This window comes from Balaenoptera acutorostrata, chromosome 2 (assembly GCF_949987535.1).
Source record: "Balaenoptera acutorostrata chromosome 2, mBalAcu1.1, whole genome shotgun sequence".
Taxonomy (NCBI): Eukaryota; Metazoa; Chordata; class Mammalia; order Artiodactyla; family Balaenopteridae; genus Balaenoptera; species Balaenoptera acutorostrata.
Genome location: NC_080065.1, coordinates 62900613 through 62921476, shown reverse-complemented (window position 1 = coordinate 62921476; position 20864 = coordinate 62900613). Strand labels below are relative to the sequence as shown.

Here is a 20864-nt window from a genome sequence, read left to right as displayed (position 1 = left end):
ATAAAGAGGTTACCCAGATTTTGAAGCAAAGTCAGTGGAAACTGGCCATACTGAAGAACAGGTGGGGACAATGCTTTTCACTAAATACCTTTCTAAAAACTTTTTATAATCATGTGAACATATTACCTGTTTTAAAATTAAGCTTACCATTCACAATCAGCATGAGATGAAGATGTAGAACTATAAATTCATGATATAATAAATGGACTGACATTGCTCGTGATTTTATTTCTGGTCTTACAGACTTAGAGTCAGAATTTGATAATAGCCTTAAATTATAATGAACAGGTGCACATAAGCTGATAGAAATTGATACTTGATTTCATATTTCAGAACTTTCTCAGATTACAAAAATAATGTGTGGTTAATAGTTTAAAAAATATTGGAAAGTACCAAAAGTACAAAGATAATGAAAATCACCTGTAATTACATCACCAAGAGATTAAAAAACATTGGTGCATACACCTCTGGTCTTAAGTGATATATTACACATAGGTGTTATTTAAAGCCAACAGTAACTAAATTTCCAAAGCAAGTTTCTCTTATGAAATAGAAATAACCGTTAATGATTTCAATACTATGGATATGAGGTTAGGCATTTCACAGGCATTCTCCCTTCATCATCACCTCAATATTATAGAAGAGATAGACCTTTCCCCCATCCTATAGAGAAGGAAACTAAAGATCTGAGAACTTGAATGTTAGCATGCCCAAAGGGTCACAGCTAATAAATGGCAAAACCATGATTCAAAACCATGTCTGTCTATTCTAAAACCCTGGGTTTTTTCATTTACCATAATGTTCCCACCATCATAATTTTTTAAAACATGATATACAAAATCCTAGGTTATTCTATCACTAGATATGTTATCACATATTATGTTGCATCAAATGACAGAAATGGGAAAATCATATACAACTTGCCTTAAGCAAAACCAAAAAAATTGACTTTTCAGTGGTTGGAAAGTGTAATACCATTTTTTCATCTGTTAGAGAATCCTGTCACTGCCATCTTCACAGTTGAAAGGAAAATCAATACTACTGTTGGAAGAACTTTACGCCATTTGAAGAACTGAATTTAAGAGGACTGAATACTGAATGGAAAATCATTTAAATACAATTTCTTTAGGCATTTATGAAACTGCACATTTCTTGGGCCTTGAGTCAGTTTCACTTTTAAACTGACGAGTCTTTTCTGGAAAAAAATGAGATAACATGATTAATAGCTAACATTTATTAAGCACTTGGCTACATGTCAGGCACCATTAATCCCACAACAGCCCTTTGACACAGACACTTTCCTGGTTAATAACTGAGAATGCCGGCAGAGCGAGTTCTGTACAGAACTTGCTCAAAATCACAGCCCATTATTTGTTGGAGTTCAGCTATAAGCTCACACAGTCTGGCTCCGGAGTACACACCCTCACCCGCTGCAGTGGGCTGCCTCTCAGCCTTCCCTGAGAGTTCTTGTGGACACTCTTTCATAGAAGTGAATAAGTTCAAAGTTGAGGGAACAAACCCAGAGCTAGGAGGATAATGTCACGGAAGGTAGGCATAATCCATGCACTATTTCTCGTACCCACCACTGCTTGAAACTGAGTATCGGATCCGTGATCTGATGTGCATTTATGTTCTCAGTTTCAGGTAAAACTCCACTAGCGAAAATAATGGTGATAAGTTTCCAAAGCATCTTCCCTGACAGTATGGTCTTTGGCAGAGTGATTTTTAGCAGTAATCCCAGCTGGCAAAGTAATTGCCTGTCTGCTCTTTTCTCTCAGCACAGAAATAACTTTTTCAAACATACTAACTTGCAGAGTTCCCAAGAGGAACAGGCATGTTGAGCAAGACAATTCTCAGTTGTAGAGCACTGTCCTATAAGATGGTTTAGCACTCCTGCTCCCGTCCTCCCACCCGCACCCCTCCCACACACACACACACACACACACAAAAGTGCTCCTACACTTTTCAAGTGCCCAGCAGGGAATGACACTGAGAACCACCAGGCTAACAACAGGACCAGTGCTGATTAAGTCACCATAGGAGAAGCTGCATGTTCTGACACCAAGCTGGGACTGCTGTGGCTCGGGAGCACTTTTGCCGACCGTCCCCTACCATTTTAAGAGAGCGGAAGTTCCCATCTGTTGAAAACGGTAACTCACCAGCTAGTTCTGAGAAGCCCGCGCACACCAGCTCTTCATACAGGTGCTTGACCGGCATGGCCTGTGTCACCAGGGCCCCGTGCAGCCAGATGAACAGAGCCCCGTGGCCGTGTTCATGGAAGCTCTCCTCCCCCGTGGCAAGCACAAAGGGCAGACGCTGACTCCTCCTCACTGTGAACTCAGCTCTAACGCAAGTTCCATACGACTGTGGTTGCATGTTCATTCCTCCCCTGGCAGCTGTGAGATAAGAAGCCCAGTGGATGAAAGCCCTTCCAGTCACCTCACTGGTACTTCTAGGGGGACCAGAGTTTGGAGTTTCCCAGCACTTGCCACGCACCTGCTGTGCTTAACACAGACGAAAGCTGAAGATGAGAGAGGGGAGGGACAATCTTAAAGAGATGTGGAGCTTTTCTTCAACGTTCAGGTGGCACTGCTAGAGGCTAGCACTTCTCAAACTTAACATGCGCAATCCACCTGAGGGTCTTGTTAGAGTGAAGATGCTGGTTCAGCCAGTCTGGGTTGAGGATCTGCAGGTGAGTAAGCTCCCAGGTCCTGCTGCTGCTGCCGCCCGTGAACCACACCCTAAGCAGCCAGCATGCACCCACCTGCCAGTCCAGCTTCCAGGAAACTCCTCTGGTGGAAGTCTGCAACCCCTGGCCAGGCCAGGGCTCTTCACGGGGCAGATCTCACTAGACGCCTAACCCCTGAGAGGTGTTGGGGGAAGTGCTGGGATACGGAGATGGGAACCGTGGTCACTCGTGGCTGGAGGTCACAGTTACAAACCCATGCCAGGTTCCTAGCTCTGCGAGATGCCGAGATGAGGAGGGCCTGAGCTATGGGGAGGAAATCCGCTGCACAGACTGTTAGAGGGGCAGGCGTTTCAGGGAGAACAAACTATATGCATGAAGAATGTACTCCTAGGGACTTCCCTCGTGGTCCAGTGGTTAAGACTCTGCGCTCCCAGTGCAGAGGGCCTAGGTTCAATCCCTGGTCAGGGAACTAGATCTCACAAGCTGCAACTAAAGAGCCCACGTGCCACAACTAAATAGCCTGCACTTGGCCACAGAGATCCCGCACACAGCAACAAAGACCCGGTGCAGCCGAATAAATTTAAAAAAAAAAAAAAAAAAAAAGTACTCCTAGGTGAATCCAGTTCCTTTCTTAAATCTTGCCGCTACCAGACTAATTTTTCTTAATTACCATTATCAATGTGTCATTCTTTTGCTCAAAAGCCCACCAACTCCATTGTGCCAGTAGCATAACCCAGGGTTACAATGTAATTCGATTGTGAATGTTACTATTATCATGCCAACTAGATTATCAATTCCATCAAACATGCACCATGGCTTACAGAGCTGATGTATCTTCCCCTGGCACAGCTAAAGACACTCTAGGCCTCCATAATATGTGAATGAAACACATCAAAACTTCCCTTATCCTGATGGCAAGTACTCTGAAAGCACACTACATTTCCAAATCAATTTTTTAGGTCAAGAGAAATTTCCAGAAGGCAAATCCATTTTCCTAAAGACTTCACAGAACACTATGTGCCTAATTAGCAACAAGGAGAAATCTTAACAATAGAAAAGAAATCTTTTTAGAAACTGTAGTCAATATTCAACATTTTCAATGCATTATCTTCCATTTTTTCACGTGAAAATGTATCCTTAGAATTAGCAATAAAAGTGTCATAATTTACTTGTGTGTGGTATAAGTAGCATGTGCCCATGGGCTGTGGTTCTGCTATCCCCAATCCCAGGCAATCAATAATGCGATCACCCCCTGAGCATGGGACTCGTTCACATCTCATGACAGCCATGTAAGGACAGTGCTCTAAATAAAAAGTTTTGCCAAGAAAAGTCTTTGCTTCTTTGTTTTTAAAGCTAATTAGTTGATAATGCAAACAAGCTTTCTGTATTTCCTAGGTTTGGGTCAAATCATAAAAAAGCAAAGCTAAGGACTCCGACCTCACTAATTCTGACAGCTGGAGTCTGGCTGAAATGATTCCATGGCTTGGAATCCTCTAACCAAGAGAGCCATGGGTCTCTATCCCACACATCTCTCATGGGACACCTGGTCTCACCAAGGCCATGACCTACAAGAACCCCTTGCCCCAGGCCTGGTTTAAGGGATTCCTTCCTGGTGTGGAAGCCCTAAACAGTAAGCCTCTTTTTAGGGAATGAATCAGTTCACCCCAGGATGATCTCAAGGAACTCCAGAAATCAGGTGGCTTCCCAGTGACAAGCCAACTGTTAAATCCTTGCTTCCTTCGTGCCCAATTCAGTTGGGAACCTTAATTTCCTTCTAGGCTAAATGCCACCTTTTCAATATGGCTCAATAAAAGTAATCATCCTTTGCAAACTTCAGTCTACTGCAGATTCCCGTGAGTACTAGCAGTCTGCAAGGTTCCCAATCACCTCTGTGGTCCTAAGCTAACTGTCCCCACTCCTGGGCCCCTGCAGTCTGTTGCTTATCAAGAGCACTGGACACCCACTTGGAAGATGGGCACCAGTAAGGATGGCTCTTCCTAATACCGAATGCCTCCTGCCCACATCTCCTGGGCCATGCTGACCTGACCACTGCTCCTCGATGGCTCTGATCTGGGCGTCTGTAAAGTTCTACAAACAGGCCAGCCTCTGCCACTTGCTGGCCTTCAGCTGACGGTAAGCCAGGTGCCAGTGGAGACTGCAAATGTGCCTGGTCTCCTGACTGTGATCTTGCTTGAACGTCAGAGTAAAGCTGGTTGATGGGTCCTTGATGTTTTCACCATGCTCCTAGATTGAAGGTAATTGTATCAGATGATTTCAGACATTTTCTGCTGATTGCCTTATTTCAGAGTATATACGTATATATTTTTTCAGATGTAACCCACAGAGTGGTAACTGAGACTATGTTTTCAATATTAACTATAACTGGATCATTTTTTTGTCATCCAAGATAGAGACAAATGTCTGAAATAGAAAGCTGGAGTCTGGACTTCCCTGGTGGTGCAGTGGATAAGAATCCGCCTGCCAATGCAGGGGACACGGGTTCGAGCCCTGATCTGGGAAGATCCCACATGCCGCGGAGCAACTAAGCCCGTGCGCTACAACTACTGAGCCCACGTGCCTAGAGCTTGTGCTCCACAACAAGAAGCCACCACAATGAGAAGTCCGCAACCGCAACAAAGAGTAGCCCCCGCTCGCCCGCAACTAGAGAAAGCCCCTGCACAGCAATGAAGATCCAATGCAGCCAATTAATTAATTAATTAATTTAAAAAAAAAAAAAAAGAAAGCTGGAGTCTGTCTGACACAGGAAATGTGAGGGATTTTGCCATGCTGTATCGCCTGCCTCTATCCCAGCCTGCTTACCACCCCAAAAGAAAACAGAGGGGGTATGTTGACTACAGAAACGTCACAACAACAAATGCATCTTTAAAGGCGTTACTTTCAACCATATCCCTTTTTCTTCTTTGGGGTGTTTGATTTTCTCACATCAAAGTTTCAGTGGGGCCCAGATTGGATGTATTGTTGATAAGACCCCATAGCTGATCCCTCCATGCATCCTGCTCTCTGGTGACTGGGAGGAGAGCAAATGAGCATCCTAACTCTGGGGGCCGAGCAGCGGAGAACACAGGCTCCACATCATTTTGTATTACAGCCCTGCAGCCAGGCTCAGCCCAGGAGCACCGTGCCTGGATTGATTCTTGTTTTCCGATTTGTCAAAGATTCCTTTTGTCCCTTTTTAAGAATCCACCCAAAAAAACTCACAAAAAACAAAAAAGAATCCACCAGAGTCCTATAGAATCCAACCAAAACAACTGGAGAAAATCTCAACGTGAAAGCAGGGGTCATGGTTTCCTATGGCTGCCCTTGTCATACACATGCCAGCAGGGCTCCAGACAAGCCTTCCTCTGGACAGCAGGAATAAGGGACACGCAGGACACACAGCCTACCAAGAAGTTTGGGACTTCCTACCTATTCTCCTTTCCTCTTTTACAGATAGTGAATTTTATCTTTATCTTTCATTTAAATAAAAGTGAGTCAGTGAAAGGTACTCTGAACAGCCATACAGGAGTCAATGCTGGGGCAGGAAGTGGACTAAAGGGATATGGGGACCTGGTTTTGGAACCCTATGAGAAGAACGTGGTGAGGCTGGTGCCCCAGCCACCAGGAGGGACCGGCCTGCACCCTCACAGCATCAGTGACCTCCTCTGGAAGGCCTACAGTCTCCTGGGAAGCTTGGCCAAGGAGAACAGCAAGACCGTTCTCCGATATCTGGACTTTGTGAACAGAAGTTGGAATAGGAATGGGAGGAGTTAATTTCCCATAATTTTTTCAGGGTCTTCTTCACCCCAGCCTTGCTCTACTCCCACAGTGTCTGGCCCCCAGGAAATCCTAAAAGAGGTAAAGCCGAGGGTGGGAGATCCAGAAACTTAGGAGCTGTGGGCACTGCCCTTTTTCCTTTTCTCGTTCCATCTCCTGAAAATGTTAAATCCAAGGAGATTAAAACCCCAAACACCACCAGTTAAAGGGAAGAATACAAAATGCCTCTGCTTTCAACTCCGCATTACAGCATTTTTATTTCTTTGAGAAACATGCCTGCTTTGTGCGTTCCAGGATTGGCCTGGGCAGTCCTTCAGGCTTCCACAGAAAGGGCCAGGGATTTGGAAAGCCCAGGTCTTTTTCAACAGTCAGTGGAAGCATTAATAACTTGTCTGCAAAGCACTGAACTATTTGCAGGAATAACATAAGCCAGAACTGGAGGAAATTAAAATAGCATAAGCCACGATTTTAGGAAGCTCCCATTTACCTCTGAACCATTGAATTTATTTTTTTAATATAAATTTATTTATTTTATTATTTATTTATTTATTTATTTTGGCTGCCTTGGGTCTCTTGTTGCTGCGCAGGGGCTTTCTCTAGTTGCAGTGAGCACGGGCTACTCTTCGTTGTGGTGCACGGGCTTCTCATTGCGGTGGCTTCTCTTGCTGCAGAGCACGGGCTCTAGGCACGCGTGCTTCAGTAGTTGTGGCACGCAGGCTCAGTAGTTGTGGCTCGCTGGCTCTAGAGTACAGGCTCAGTAGTTGTGGTGCACGGGCTTAGTTGCTCTGAGGCATGTGGGATCTTCCCGGACCAGGGCTCGAACCCGTGTCCCCTGCATTGGCAGGCGGATTCTTTACCGCTGCGCTACCAAGGAAGCCCTGAACCATTGAATTTAATGACGGATGATTAGGTGGTTAGGTAGATGGGTAAATGGATATGAGAGGGGAAATTCCAATCATCTTTTTAATCTTTTCATTAGGAACCATTTTATATTAGGCCAGGATATAAACTTGTTTAATAACAAAGGGAATTTTAAATAATAACAATAAATATATTTGGTTAAAAAAAATTTTTAAGGCTGTATATTAAAAAAACAAGTCTTCTTCCCACTCCAGACCTCAGGGTCCCAGTTGTCACCAGGGTTAACAAATCTTAGCATTTCTGGGGGTCTGCTTCAGCTATATGTATGCATTATTTATGATTTTCAAAGTTCATCCAACTCTCACATCTTAAGATTTGTTAGGAAAGAGGGCTTATTCATCTGGTGGAAAAATAATTTATTCTCATCTAGGAAAAAGAATCTAAAAATGCTAAGAGGAATTAAAAATAGAACCAATGAATATTCCTATTTTTAAAGAAAACGTGAAAACAAAGACGGAACTTGGGAAAGTCATCCTCAATAAAATACAGTGATGATCTAAGAAAACGAGAATGAGGCTAGGACAAAGAGGAAGAGGAAAAAGAAGAGAGACTAGAAATCAGAGGAGGAAGGAGAGCGATTAAACAGAATTCTAATTGTCAAATGTTATTTTGTTTTGTTTTGCCCTACAGGCAAATAAGAAAAGTCGGGGGAGGATAGTGTGGCCTTTAAACTGATGCCCATATACCAGGACTACTGAGCCAATTAAACAGTACTGTGAGCAAGGAGGCAAATCAATTCCCCTTAAGGATTTAAGGGACATTTCTCAGGATTGGCAAATTAGAAAACAGTCCGGGCTTAAGGCTCCTCAGGGGTAGACATGTGAGGGACTAGGACCTAAATTCTGGCTCCAGCCTATTGGACCAGAGTGGACATTCAGTCTAGGACGGCAGCAGAGGGTGGTGTCTGGTGATGAACTTCCTGCCCGAGGGCATAGACTTGAATCTTGGAGGGAAAGGCATTCTACTGAGAAGCTGCGTGAGTGGCAGCTATCAGAGGGAGTACTGATGAAAGAAGACAGAAGGAATGTCTTGGAGACAAGTTTTTGTATTCTCAAGATGAATAAGGTTTTCGTGACCATCGCAGAATACTTGAGTGCTGGGTAGCTGGCACAGCGGTATGTGGAAAACTGCAAAACCCTAAATATGAACTTTCTTACCACTCAGTAGAATGCGAGTCTGGGAGCTTCCAGAAGGGACCATAGCCAGAGACTCCGTGACAGCAGGCACAGCCAGCAGCCAACCACCCGGGGCATGCATGCCAGGCTCCTTAGAGCCAACGTGGACTGGCCTGCTTGGCCCAACTGAGCTCTGCACACTTCAGTTGCAACCACTGGTGCTGACAAAGGATGGAGGGGAAGAGAGGCAGCTGTCCACGCCGCAAATTGGACAGCACAGGACAGAAGGGACAGCTATAACACACTAACCAGGGCCCTGCCCACTAGACACAGACCCCACCCTGCCCTGTAAGAAGAGGGGGCTGCAGAAGAGGCCCTCACTGAGCTGAATTCGGCCCTCCTTACCTCTCTCCAGGCGTAGCACCTCTTGGCTTTAATGAGCGTGTCCACGATGAGGCTGCAGTTGCTCCTGGCGGCCACAGCCAGGGCAGCCTTCCCTTGCTAAAAGCCAAAAATCAAAGAGTCAGGCAATGCGGCCTACTGGTTAGGAGCTCTAGCTTTGGAACAAGGGGGCCTGGATTCAAATCTTGATCCTACTGCTTCCTTGCAGGGCAAATTTGGGCCAGTCCTCAGCTTCCCTAGGTCTCCATAACTACCCCTCTGTGTAGTGGTGAGGGGCAAGTGTGATAACTCGTATAGAGTCCTTAGGACTGTGTGTGGTACAGTCTAGGGCTGTGTGCGGTAATCGTCTAAGAGGTGCTAGATATTGATAGTGTCAGGTGCTGTGTCAATGGGGCAGGGGGAAGGATTTGGGCTTAGGGACCCAACATCAACAGGTAACGTTCTACACTTGCTCTATCAATGAGAACCCAAGTATTTCTCCAAGACCCGCAGGGTCTCCCTGGCTCACTGCACTGTGAAGTCCTCAGCAAATAACGTAATCCTACGTTTTTCTCCTCCAAAGTCTGACCCCACCTGTGGCAGAGGCTTTAGTCAGTGTCCCATGCCCCACCCACCACAAATAGCCTTTTTCTTCTAAAAGAGACCTCCTGATTTTAGCTGGGCACTTGGCCACCCCGAACATTTCCTGGTCTCCCTTACCCTTGGGTATGTGAACTAAGTTCTGGCCAATGGTATGTAAATGGAAGCAGCACATGCAACTTCTGGGAAGTTTCTTTGAAAGAAACTTCAAAGTTTCCTCCTCCCCCAGTAGAATGCTTGCATGATGGTAGGAGCCTGAACGGCCACTTTAGATCAAGAAGTGAAAGCCATGTGTTGAGGAGGGCAGAGTAATAAAACAGAAAAGAGATGGATCTTATTCAGAATACAATCAATAATGGTAACCCTACATAATACAGAATTCAGCTCACTGGACTCCTATCCAGAATTTTTTCCTATTATATCATACCACTTCTAACCAAAGATGAGGGGTTGGGGTTGGAATCTTAACCAAATGGAATGAGCAATAAAGGCTGTTCTAGACATAATTTGGGGCATGAATGGCCTGGCGCCCATATGGTACCTTATACAAATTACAAATGACATACCTTGGTCAAGATGGATATAGTTCAACGCTACAGCACACAGCTTTGCAAGCAGTGTCCCCTAGATTTTATGCAGTGCACAAGCTATACATCTACACTTTTTTCCCAAGCAAAAGATGGTGGTTCTCATTTGTTTTCCAAATGACCCATGAAAAATCTGCTCAGGGATCCTGAAGATAATTTAAATGAATGGTCAGAAGTAACCTCGGAAGAAGTTCCAACCTCAGAAACCCATGTTTCTATGCTTAGAGATGCAGAAACTTATCCTGATAATTCTCTCACATGGCTGAGTATTTGTGAAATGCAACTGCCACCAATTCAAATGATTTGTCTGCTACTCCAGGAACTGAGACCCAGGTGAGCCTGAAAATTAGAGCTGAAAGTAATCAGCGTCTAATCAAAAGAGACAGTAATGAAATTAGGAAGAACTGCATTTTGCAGGCATTTAGCAAGCCTCTAATTGTATGCTATCTAAATTCTGGCTTGTAAAGCCATCTGAATCACCATAATTAGCCTATTTTGGGAAGGCATCATTCTGGGAGCCAGAGGTTTCAAGCTCATAGGAAAATCTTCACAGGGAGTACAGCTGGAGTAGAAATCCAAATACTTGTGCTGTTGAGGGTGGGTGGTCCTCGGAGAGCTTTGTGACGCCACAGGCTGAGAGGACAGGGAAAGTCAGCTTTATACCAAAACTTGGCTCCTTTTCTTCTATCCAGAGCAGACCTTAATTCAGTCTTAGAAACAGTCACTTATCTTTGGTAAAAATTGTGGGAACAGGCAGAAAAGATAGTTTTTATTCATTAATTACATATGTCCTGGGTGCCAGCTAGGCACCAGACGCGATGAGAAAAGAGGGAGGAGGAGAAAGGAAATCTGGGAAATCAGACTGGGAGGCCCAGGAAACTGTGGCTTTTGCTCTGAAAACAGAATCAAGCTGTAGCACAGACGTGTTCACTGGAATATCCAGTCCACTTGCAATGGGGGCCCAACATAAGTTCCCTGCCCAATGCTATAGATTCTCTACTCACCAGACTGCCCTGGAGGTGTTAATGTTATTGACAAAGTAGAATAAAAGAAAGCAGGAGAAGCTATTAACATTTAGCTACAAATGTTAAATGTTAATACTAACGCTAAATGTTAACAGAAGTTAATGAGCCACTAATGGTGGAATTCCACCTAAGTGATAGAAATATGGGTGATTGTGTTTTCCTCCCCTATGCTTTTCTCTGTTTTCCAAATTGTATTACTTTCATGATCAGAAAAAGAAAACTGACCGAGACAAGTAAAATAACATATCACTACTTCAGATCCTACAAACATGTAATGTGTGATTCTAGGGAGGACAGACTAGGGAGGACGCAGGCTTGCACTGGGAACAAGGGATGCACTGAGCTGATGACTAGTGAGGGCGAAGACCAGGAAGGAAAAACTGCAACTTCTGGAAGTGCTGGGCAGCCAAGCAGCCAGTAGCCTTGGCTTTGAAGCTCAGCTCTACCTCTTACAATGGCCCTGATGTCATCAAATCTTCTCTTATAAACTGGGATAATTTCATCTGCCTCACAAAGGAGATGGGAGAATTGAGCTAAGATGTGAGTGAGTACCTAGCCTGGGGGGATAATTTTCTTCTTCTGTTATAAACTGGGATAATTTCGTCTGCCTCACAAAGGAGATGGGAGGATTGAGCTAGGATGTGAGTACCTAGCCAGGGGGGCCACACAGTGTCTTCTTCTACACCTTTCAGTAAAGCTGGAACCCCAACCCTGCCATGGCTGGGCCTGCGGAACTGCGTCACATGAAAGAAACAAAGCTGTCTGTCTTTAAAAACACACCTACACAATGGCCTAAGGGTGAAAGCAACCCAAATGTCCATCCATGGATGAACAGATAAACAAAATGTGGCATATACATACAAGGGAATAGTATTCAGCCTTAAAAAGGAAGAAAATTCTAACACATGCTGCAACTTGGTTGAGCCTTGAGGACACAGTCCCAAAAGGGAAAATACTGTACCATTCCACCTAGATGAGGTACCCAGAGTAGTCAAATTCATAGAGACAGGAAGTGGAATGGGGCTGAGGGAGGAGGAAACGAATGTTGTTGTTCATAGAGTTTCAGTTTTGCAAGATGAACGAGTTCTGGAGATTGGTTGTATAACAAAGTGAATATTCTTAACACCACAGAAATGGACATTTAAAAATGGTTATGGGAATTCCCTGGCAGTCCAGTGGTTAGGACTCCGAGCTTTCACTGCCAAGGGTACGGGTTCAATCCCTGGTTGGGGAACTAAGATCCCGCAAGCCACGCAGCACAGCCAAAAAAAAAAAAAAAAGTAGGAAATGAATAAATTAAATAAAGAAAAAAAATAAAAATGGTCGAGATGGTACATTTTATATTGTGTGTATTTTACAGCAATTAAAAAATTTTAAATAAATTTAAAAAACAAGTTTAGACACATATAAATTTATTTATTGCAGTTCTATTTATAATAGCAAAAGCTTAAGGACAACTTATATGCCCATCAGTTGATAACTAAACAAATTATGATATACCCACACCACAGTCTATTATGTAGCTGTATAAAATAGAAGAAACTTTCCATGTACTTATATGGAATGATCTTTGCTTTATACTGGTAAGGGAAAAAAGCTAAATGTAGGACAATATGTATAGGTATCCACAGTTGTGTAAAAAGGATGGAGGAATGGAATAAAAATATAATATATTGGGCTTCCCTGGTGGCGCAGTGGTTGAGAGTCTGCCTGCCGATGCAGGGGACACGGGTTCGAGCCCTGGTCTGGGAAGATCCCACATGCCGTGGAGCAGCTGGGCCCGTGAGCCACAACTACTGAGCCTGCGCGTCTGGAGCCTGTGCTCCGCAGCGGGAGAGGCCGCGATAGTGAGAGGCCCGCGCACCGCGATGAAGAGTGGCCCCCGCTCGCCGCAACTGGAGAAAGCCCTCGCACAGAAACGAAGACCCAACACAGCCAAAAATAATTAATTAATTAATTAATTAATTAATTAAAAATGAATATCTGCTTTAAAAAAATTGTCTTAAAAAAAAGAATATAATATATTTATGTTTGCTGTTATATGCATAAAGAAATTCTGGCAAGAACAGAAGAAACTTACAATAATGGGTATGTATAGCAAGGATAGTATGAGAGCTAGACAAATAGGGATGGGGTAGATGGGAAATTTTTACTGTAAAACTTTTACTAATTTTAAAATTCTTGAACCATGTGAATCTATCATCTTTTCAAAAAACTAATAAATAATTTGAATTTTTAAAATGTATAGTTTACTGTTGAGAGTAAAAATTCTTACCAACTTATCTCAATTAAAATTGGGATGTTACTATCAAGATACAAGGTCTCTCCAATTTGTGTCCATTTCGCAAAGGATGCGGTAATACTACCTCTCAAGGCTTACAGCTGACAGGGAGGACTCAGCAATCAGCTCAGCTAAACAGAGTGAAGCCCATGAACTCACCTTGTTAACAACCTTTAGGTCACCGCCCGCCTTCCGCAGGGTTTCCACCAGTTCCACATTTCCAAGATCAGCAGCTACATGCAAAGGAGTTTGCGGCCTCTGACATGAGAAAGTTCAAAAATGTAATCCAAGCATGTTAAGGAGAGAAAAAACTTGCATAGTAAAAAGACAAAGAGAAAGCAAAGGTGTCCTACACAGGAATAAGGGAAAATAGATAAGGTCACATATTTTTAAACAGGTACAGGAGACATTCACTGCAGTGTTATTTATAACAATGAAAAATTGAAAGGAAGTTACATGTTTAATAAGGAAACTCATGAGATAAATTATGGCATATCCACATATTGGAATAGTAGGCAACCATCACAAATGATTTTTTAAAATGATTTCAATATGGGATACCTAGAGTAGTCAAGTTCATAGAGACAAAGTGAAATGGTGGTTTCCAGGAGAAGGGGGAGGAGGGAATGAGGAGTTACTGTTCAATGAGTGTGGAGTTCCAATCTGGGAAGATAAAGCTCTGGAGATGGATGGTGTGAGAGTTATGCACATTGTCAGTGTACTTAATGCCACGGAATTTTACACTTATATGGTTACAATGGTAAATTTTATGTTTATTTTGCCACAATAAAAAATAATTTCAGAGATTTTTAAAAATGAAAAATGCTTATGATACAACATTAAAAACCTTAGGAAATAACACTATCTAGCTGAGCTCAATTTATAGAAAAAAATAGAGGGAAAGAAGGAAATGCATTGGCAATGTTAAGAATAATAACGTCTAGACGGAGGGATTAGAGCTTATTTTTATTGGCTTCTCGATGCTTTTCTCTATTTTGTAAGTTTCCTACATTATAGTGTATAAAGGAGTGCAAGACTTCTAATTTCTTTCTTGAATAACCACTTTCCCATGAAGAGGATAAGAATGCTTCAGAGAAATATATGAAATCACAAGAAAATCACCCATCTTAACCTCCCACTGAAAGGAATGCTGATGTGAAGACAATTTTAAAATTTTAGCACAGAAAGGAACATTGGTTATAATCTAGCCCAACTCCTAAACCAGAGAGAGGAAGCAACTTCCCAAGGGTCACACAGCTGGGCAGTAGCATCTAGCCCAAGATTCTTGCTACTAGAACATATGGCCAACATGCTTGGGATGTTAACATAATTAATATCAACAAGCATTTACTAAAGACCCACTTTTAGGTGGCAATGTGCCCCTCTGGGGGCTCATTATCCATGACATCGAACTTACACTGACAGACCTATCAAAAGTCTACACCAACATGGAACAGAGACACGAGTGTCATACATCAAATACCCATAAAATCTCCCTGTGGCAAAACTGCTAGAAGTCTAGAAGGCAGGAAATGCACCAAAATGTTAACAGAGTTCTCTTTCTTTGGGGGGATTATAAACAAATTGTAAGTTTTTAGCTTATTGATGTTTTCTTACTTTTATACATTGTGTGTATTCCTGGTCTAACAAAAACCACAAATGATAAGGTCTAGTTCTATAATTGGGTGGCAGCCTAGCAAGCCTCCTTCACTGGAGTGGATCTAGACAATTCTGGTGAAGCCAGAATCACTTGTGTGTTCTGTCCATGTGTAGAGCAAAGACTCTGCCCATGAGGAAAGATGTGGGGCATTAACATAGTTGAATACATATATATGTTTAATAATAAGAGAGATTTTCTTCCCCCAAACTTTTGGGATAGTAAAAGACCAGGGAGGAGGACGGTCTCTGGGGAAGGAAAGGACAGACAGGGAGTTAAGTCCCCATTCAGCTCAGGGCACCAGGGACCTCACAGGCTGGAGTTGGAGCAGACTGCAGAGATCTGAGTCAGTGCTCTGGTTTCACAGATGGGGAAACCGAGGATGACACAGTGGGTTAGGACACGCATGCCCACCGCACGTGGTTGCTCCCTCACCTGGGAAGGGGCAGCCAGGAAGGAGGGAGGAGTCCAGAGCCTCAGCTGTCCTCAGGACTCTGGCAAGGGCCCTCTCCCGAGAGTTCTCCTTCCCACTCCTGACCTCTGGAAGAGGGTAGCCCTTCCCAGAGCAGGCCCTGGCTCAGACAGCACCCACCCCCATCCTTTTAATTCTTCTACCTCAGCATTTCCATTTCCTGCCAGTGATGGATGCCTTTTATGTGGCATTTGATTCTGCTCCAGTGGTCTGAATTCATGGTGATTTTTTTAAAAATTCCAGGAGGTCTCTTTTGCCTTTGGGCAAAAAGAAGATACATTTACTGTCCATAATATAGAAACAAAGCTTTCTTTCTTGTGGAGAAGGGCTCCCTGCCAATTACAACATTTCACACTGGGGGAGTAGCTTTTGATTTAAATAGCCTCCGGCAATTTACCTCTGGGCTACTGTTTATCTATCAGAAGTACTGGGCCTGTTAAATGTGAACAGTTTAATAACGCACTGGCTGAATCCCAGTTGTGCGTTTGAAAAAGACAAAATATGTGTGTGCAAGTGGGAGTGGGGTTTACAGAAGCAAAAGGATAAAAAAATGAATGTGCATATTCTTCCCAGAAATCTTTAGAGCACCTTGAACTTGATCAAAACTACCCCTAAACACATACTGAGTTGAAACAAGAAAACAGACTCTCTAGGTTCTGATTTGCTTGGCTTACCTGATTTAAGATGTCAATACAGGGAGGGGGAGGGGTGAGATGTGACAGGGTGAGAGAGTGTCATGGACATATATACACTACCAAATGTAAAATAGATAGCTAGTGGGAAGCAGCCACATAGCACAGGGAGATCAGCTCGGTGCTTTGTGACCACCTAGAGGAGTGGGATAGGGAGGGTGGGAGGGAGGCAGATGCAAGAGGGAAGAGATATGGGAACATATGTATATGTATAACTGATTCACTTTGTTTTAAAGCAGAAACTAACACACCATTGTAAAGAAATTATACTTCAATAAAGATGTTAAAAAAAAAAAACAAGGGCTTGAAGTTAGCACAGATACCGTTCCATAAACCAAATATGTAACAGACAAGCCCTACTCCTTAAAAAAAAAAAAAAAGATGTCAATATCATGCTGTGCACTTAATAAGCTGTTTACCACTGTGATATGGTTATTGATAACAGCTAAATGAAGAGGGGACTCCTTAGGCCGCAGAAAGAAATGACATTTCAAATTCAAAAGATTCTGGCTTCATCAATGAGATCAAAAAGCGACTCATTTCATCAGACATTTCCTGATAATCTCCTGAATACTGGTACTGCCCAACGTGGTTGCAGGCCCTTAGTAAGTCTTCAGCAATCACTTCCATGCCAAGGTTGTACAGAAATCCCGCTCACCAGCAACCCACTTTCCCACTTCATTCATTCTAGAACTTGACACTGAGCACCTATTATGGGCCAGGCTCTTTTCAGGATGTTAGGGGTTCAGTGGTGAACATGGCCCATCCTCAGGAATCTTTCATCTAGTAGGGAAAGCAGATATTGATTTTTTTTTAAGTCACAAAATAAATGTACAGTTACAAATTGTGATAAGTGCCTTGAAGGAAAAGTGCACAGTGGTAAGAGAGCACATGTGGGTGTGGGCCGAGGGCCAAACTTTCTGGAAGTCAGAAAAGGCTTTCCTGAAGAATTGACATTTGAGCTCAAATATGAAGGCTAAGAAAATATTAAATAGCTTAACTGCAGGACTTGCCGGAGGCTTCAAAGAGCTAAAGTGCAGTGGGAATAGCCACAAGGAAGGAATAGCATTCACCTTCAGCCTTTCCCGAGTTGCTCTGATCTTGGGCTCTTTCTCCCTAGAGCACGTTGTGGGACTAATGCCCCACTCACCCAGGGACACCGTCTGTGCTCAGCCCTCCCACCGATGTAGAGTCCAGCCATCGCGTATTCACCGGTCCCTTGCAGCCTGCTCCCCTTTCCTCGTCCTTTGGGGCTAAACCGCCTGTCTTCCAGCCATGCGCTCAGCCACCTCTGCCACGGGCTTCTTACCAGCCCTGCCAGGCTCAGTGCCCACCTCCACGGTCGCACACACAACCTCCTGCTGTCTTTGCTCCCACCCAGCTGCCACTGGCCCAGGAGGCTCGAGAGAAAACACATCTCCGGGGGTAGAAAAGGCAGATGCAAGGAGGAAAAAAGGCGAGGAGAACACAGGTAAGGTGTGAGAGAGCGAGGTGAGGGGCATTTAGTGGGGAGGAGAGGGGCAGGGGTACAGGTGTGAGAGAGCAGGGGCAGACGATGCAGTGAGACTGTGCGGACAACAGTAGTTGAGCTGAGAGGCAAAATGCATGGGAAGAGGGAACACAGATGCTGCCAGGTGGGTAGTGAGGATGGCGTGCAGTGCTGCTCAAGCGGAGTAGATGATATTAATCAGCATCATTTATGCACATACAGCACATTCTCCTAACGGTGCCTACTACTCACTCACTCTCCCTACAGTTTATACTCTGTTTGAAACACCGGGGTTAACAGCTTTTCATTCACAACCACCCTAGCAGTTAGGGCTTCTCTTCCCCACTTTATATACGAGGCACAGAGGTGAAATCACTTCCGTGAGGCATCGGAGCTAGGAAGGAGCAGAGACAGGATTTGAACCCAGATCTTCCTGACTCCAACATCACACCAGGCTCCTTCCCAGGAAACAGGGGTTGACGGATGGAAGAGAGATGTAGTGAGTTAGCAAGGGATTCACCAGCACACAGAGGAGAAGGAAAGCAGGGGCAGGTGGAATGCTATGTCTGCGTATGTCAGACTGTCCAAGGGTGAGCAAGGGAAGTGGGAGACAGATGGGGCAAAGGGGCAGCAGGAGGGGAAAGCTTTCTGTGCAGACCTCTTCTGCTCAGGGAGGACCTTCTCTCTAGAGGCGCTAAGGATGAAAAAAGAGAACGTATCCCTCGTCCCAGGGATATAAGCAGTGCCCTTCCTGCTGGGACCATTGGCCTTGCTGGGGCCCAATTCCTCCTGAGAAACAGGAAGCATCCTTGGATGGACCAGGCAAGGTCAGAACCAATTCCCCTAATGCCATTCTCCAGAAACTACCAGTCATGGGTTAAATCACATCCCTCCTCTCCAGTTAATACAATAAATAGTAATGGCTAAGCAATATCAGAGAAAAGAATATTCTCACAGGAGAAATGAAAATAGAGTGAAAAATAGGGGAATGTTTCCCCATCTAATTCCAGCACAGAGGGCCTTTGTTAATTCTACCAAAGCCAATTCGAACTTCAGAAAACCTAAATCAATACAAATGATTGACTTTCAAAAGAAAAAGAAGATCGGTCAGTGAAGGGGAAAACTGATCATTCTCCTTCCTATTAACAGCAGTTTCATCATTGTCCCAGACTGATAAATTTAATACAAGACTGGCATCTCTAGATACATGAGAAAATTTAACTGCAGCAAATGTAAATATTTAAAACACAAAGATTTCATTTTGTTCAGGAACTTCAATGACTTTCTAAAATTCATCCCTTGGATTGTATTTCTTAAGATTAAGACTCGGCCTCCAAAAGAGGTCGGTCGGCCCTCCCAGGAAGAATTCCTCCTTTGTGATCACTTGTCTCCCCCTCCAGCCCTCCATGCATCTGCAAGGAGCATCTCCCAGCACTGCCAGCCTCACAGAGCTGGGATCAAAGCCCATGTTATCCTAATAGACTCACTTCCACCTTCTGGTGCAGATCAACGTTCTCACTGAGAAGAAAGCTGACAAGGGATGTGCGGCCGTTCCGGGTTGCTATCTGCAAAGCACTGATATTGAGCTGCAGGAGACAGGTGGAGAGAGAAGGCAGGGAGGGATTCCCATTAGAATCTAGCATGCTTTCTGGTGTTCATTCCATGGTAATCAATTAATACAATAAAATAGTATGACTAGTTAAAAAAGAAAATTCAACGTGTTTCTGATCATTTGGGGCTGGGGGTGCTTTTGGTTGCTTCTAGGTATCTCCCATTTAAAAGAGACAGAGTCCTAGACAACACATGCCTCAGGCAAATATGAGCTAAAACTGCTTCCCTTCTCCAGGAAGTACGAAGTGGACTAGGGCCAAGCCTTCGCTCTATACACCCTGCAAACCCCCTCCTTGAGCCAAAAGAGCTGAACTTGGTATTGGCCCCAGAAGTGCATCCACCCTCTCCCGCCCTGACCACTTACTAGCAACTCTCCCCTTTGCAGGTACCACCTCAGAACTCAGCATGATTGCTGCCTATGTGCAGGTTCCCTCACAGCCCTTTCACTCAACTTCTTTAGCGTCTCTCCTTCACTTAGTGCCCAGGCTAGAGGGCAAACTACTTAGGTCAGGGCCTGCTCTTGATTATCCTGCCCTCCTCCAAAAGGCCTTGCAATAAGACAAGGTCAGTGAATAGTTATTGACTGATTACAGTTGGTCCCCCAAATTCACGGGTTCTGCATCTGCAAATTCAACCAACCATGCATCAGAAATATTCAAAAAGGACTTCCCTGGTGGCGCAGTGGTTAAGAATCCGCCTGCCAATGCAGGGGACACGGGTTTGAGCCCTGGTCCGGGAAGATCCCACATGCTGCGGAGCAACTAAGCCCGTGCACCACAACTACTGAGCCCGCGTGCCACAACTACTGAAGCCCGTGCGCCTAGAGCCCGTGTTCCACAACAAGAGAAGCCACTGCAATGAGAAGCCCGCACACTGCAATGAAGAGCAGCCCCCGTTCACCACAACTAGAGAAAGCCTGCGTGCAGCAAGGAAGACCCAATGCAGCCAAAAATAAATAAATAAATAAATTTATTTTAAAAAAAAAATTCCAGAAAGTTCCAAAAAGCAAAACTTGAATTTGCTCATGTGCTGGCAACTATTTACATAACATTTATATTATATTTATAATTATTTACATAGAATTTACATTGTATTCGTTATTATAAGTAACCTAGAGATATGTAAAGTACATGGGAGGGGACTTCCCTGGTAGCGCAGTGGTTAAGAATCCGCCTGCCAGTGCAGGGGACACGGGTTCGAGCCCTGGTCCGGGGAGATCCCACATGCTGCGGAACAACTAAGCCCGTGCACCACAACTACTGAACCTGAGCTCTAGAGCCTGCAAGTCACAACTACTGAGCCCGTGAGCCACAACTACTGAAGCCCGCATACCTAGAGCCCATGCTCCACAGCAAGAGAAGCCACCGCAATGAGAAGCCTGCACACCACAATGAAGAGTAGCCCCCGCTCGCCGCAACTAGAGAAAGCCCGTGCACAGCAACGAAGTCAAAAACAATACGTAAAAAATTTTTTTAAATAAAGTACATGGGAGGCTGTGCATAGCTTACATGCCAATACTATGCATTTTATTTAAGGGACTTGAGCATCCTCGGATTTTGGTATCCCAGGG

The 20864-nt window shown here is 44.2% G+C and overlaps 1 protein-coding gene across 1 annotated transcript in view; it reads right to left on the bottom strand.

Moving 5' to 3' along the window:
* Positions 1–647: 647 nt before the first annotated feature.
* ANKDD1B (ankyrin repeat and death domain containing 1B) overlaps positions 648–20864 on the bottom strand; it is a 56837-nt gene continuing 36620 nt past the window's right edge. The window contains 8 exon segments of the mRNA XM_057540352.1: positions 648–1195; positions 2160–2286; positions 4712–4933; positions 8905–9000; positions 13533–13631; positions 16177–16188; positions 16578–16665; positions 19172–19269. Coding sequence (XP_057396335.1) covers positions 1134–1195; positions 2160–2286; positions 4712–4933; positions 8905–9000; positions 13533–13631; positions 16177–16188; positions 16578–16665; positions 19172–19269 — 804 coding nt within the window. The 3' untranslated portion in view covers positions 648–1133.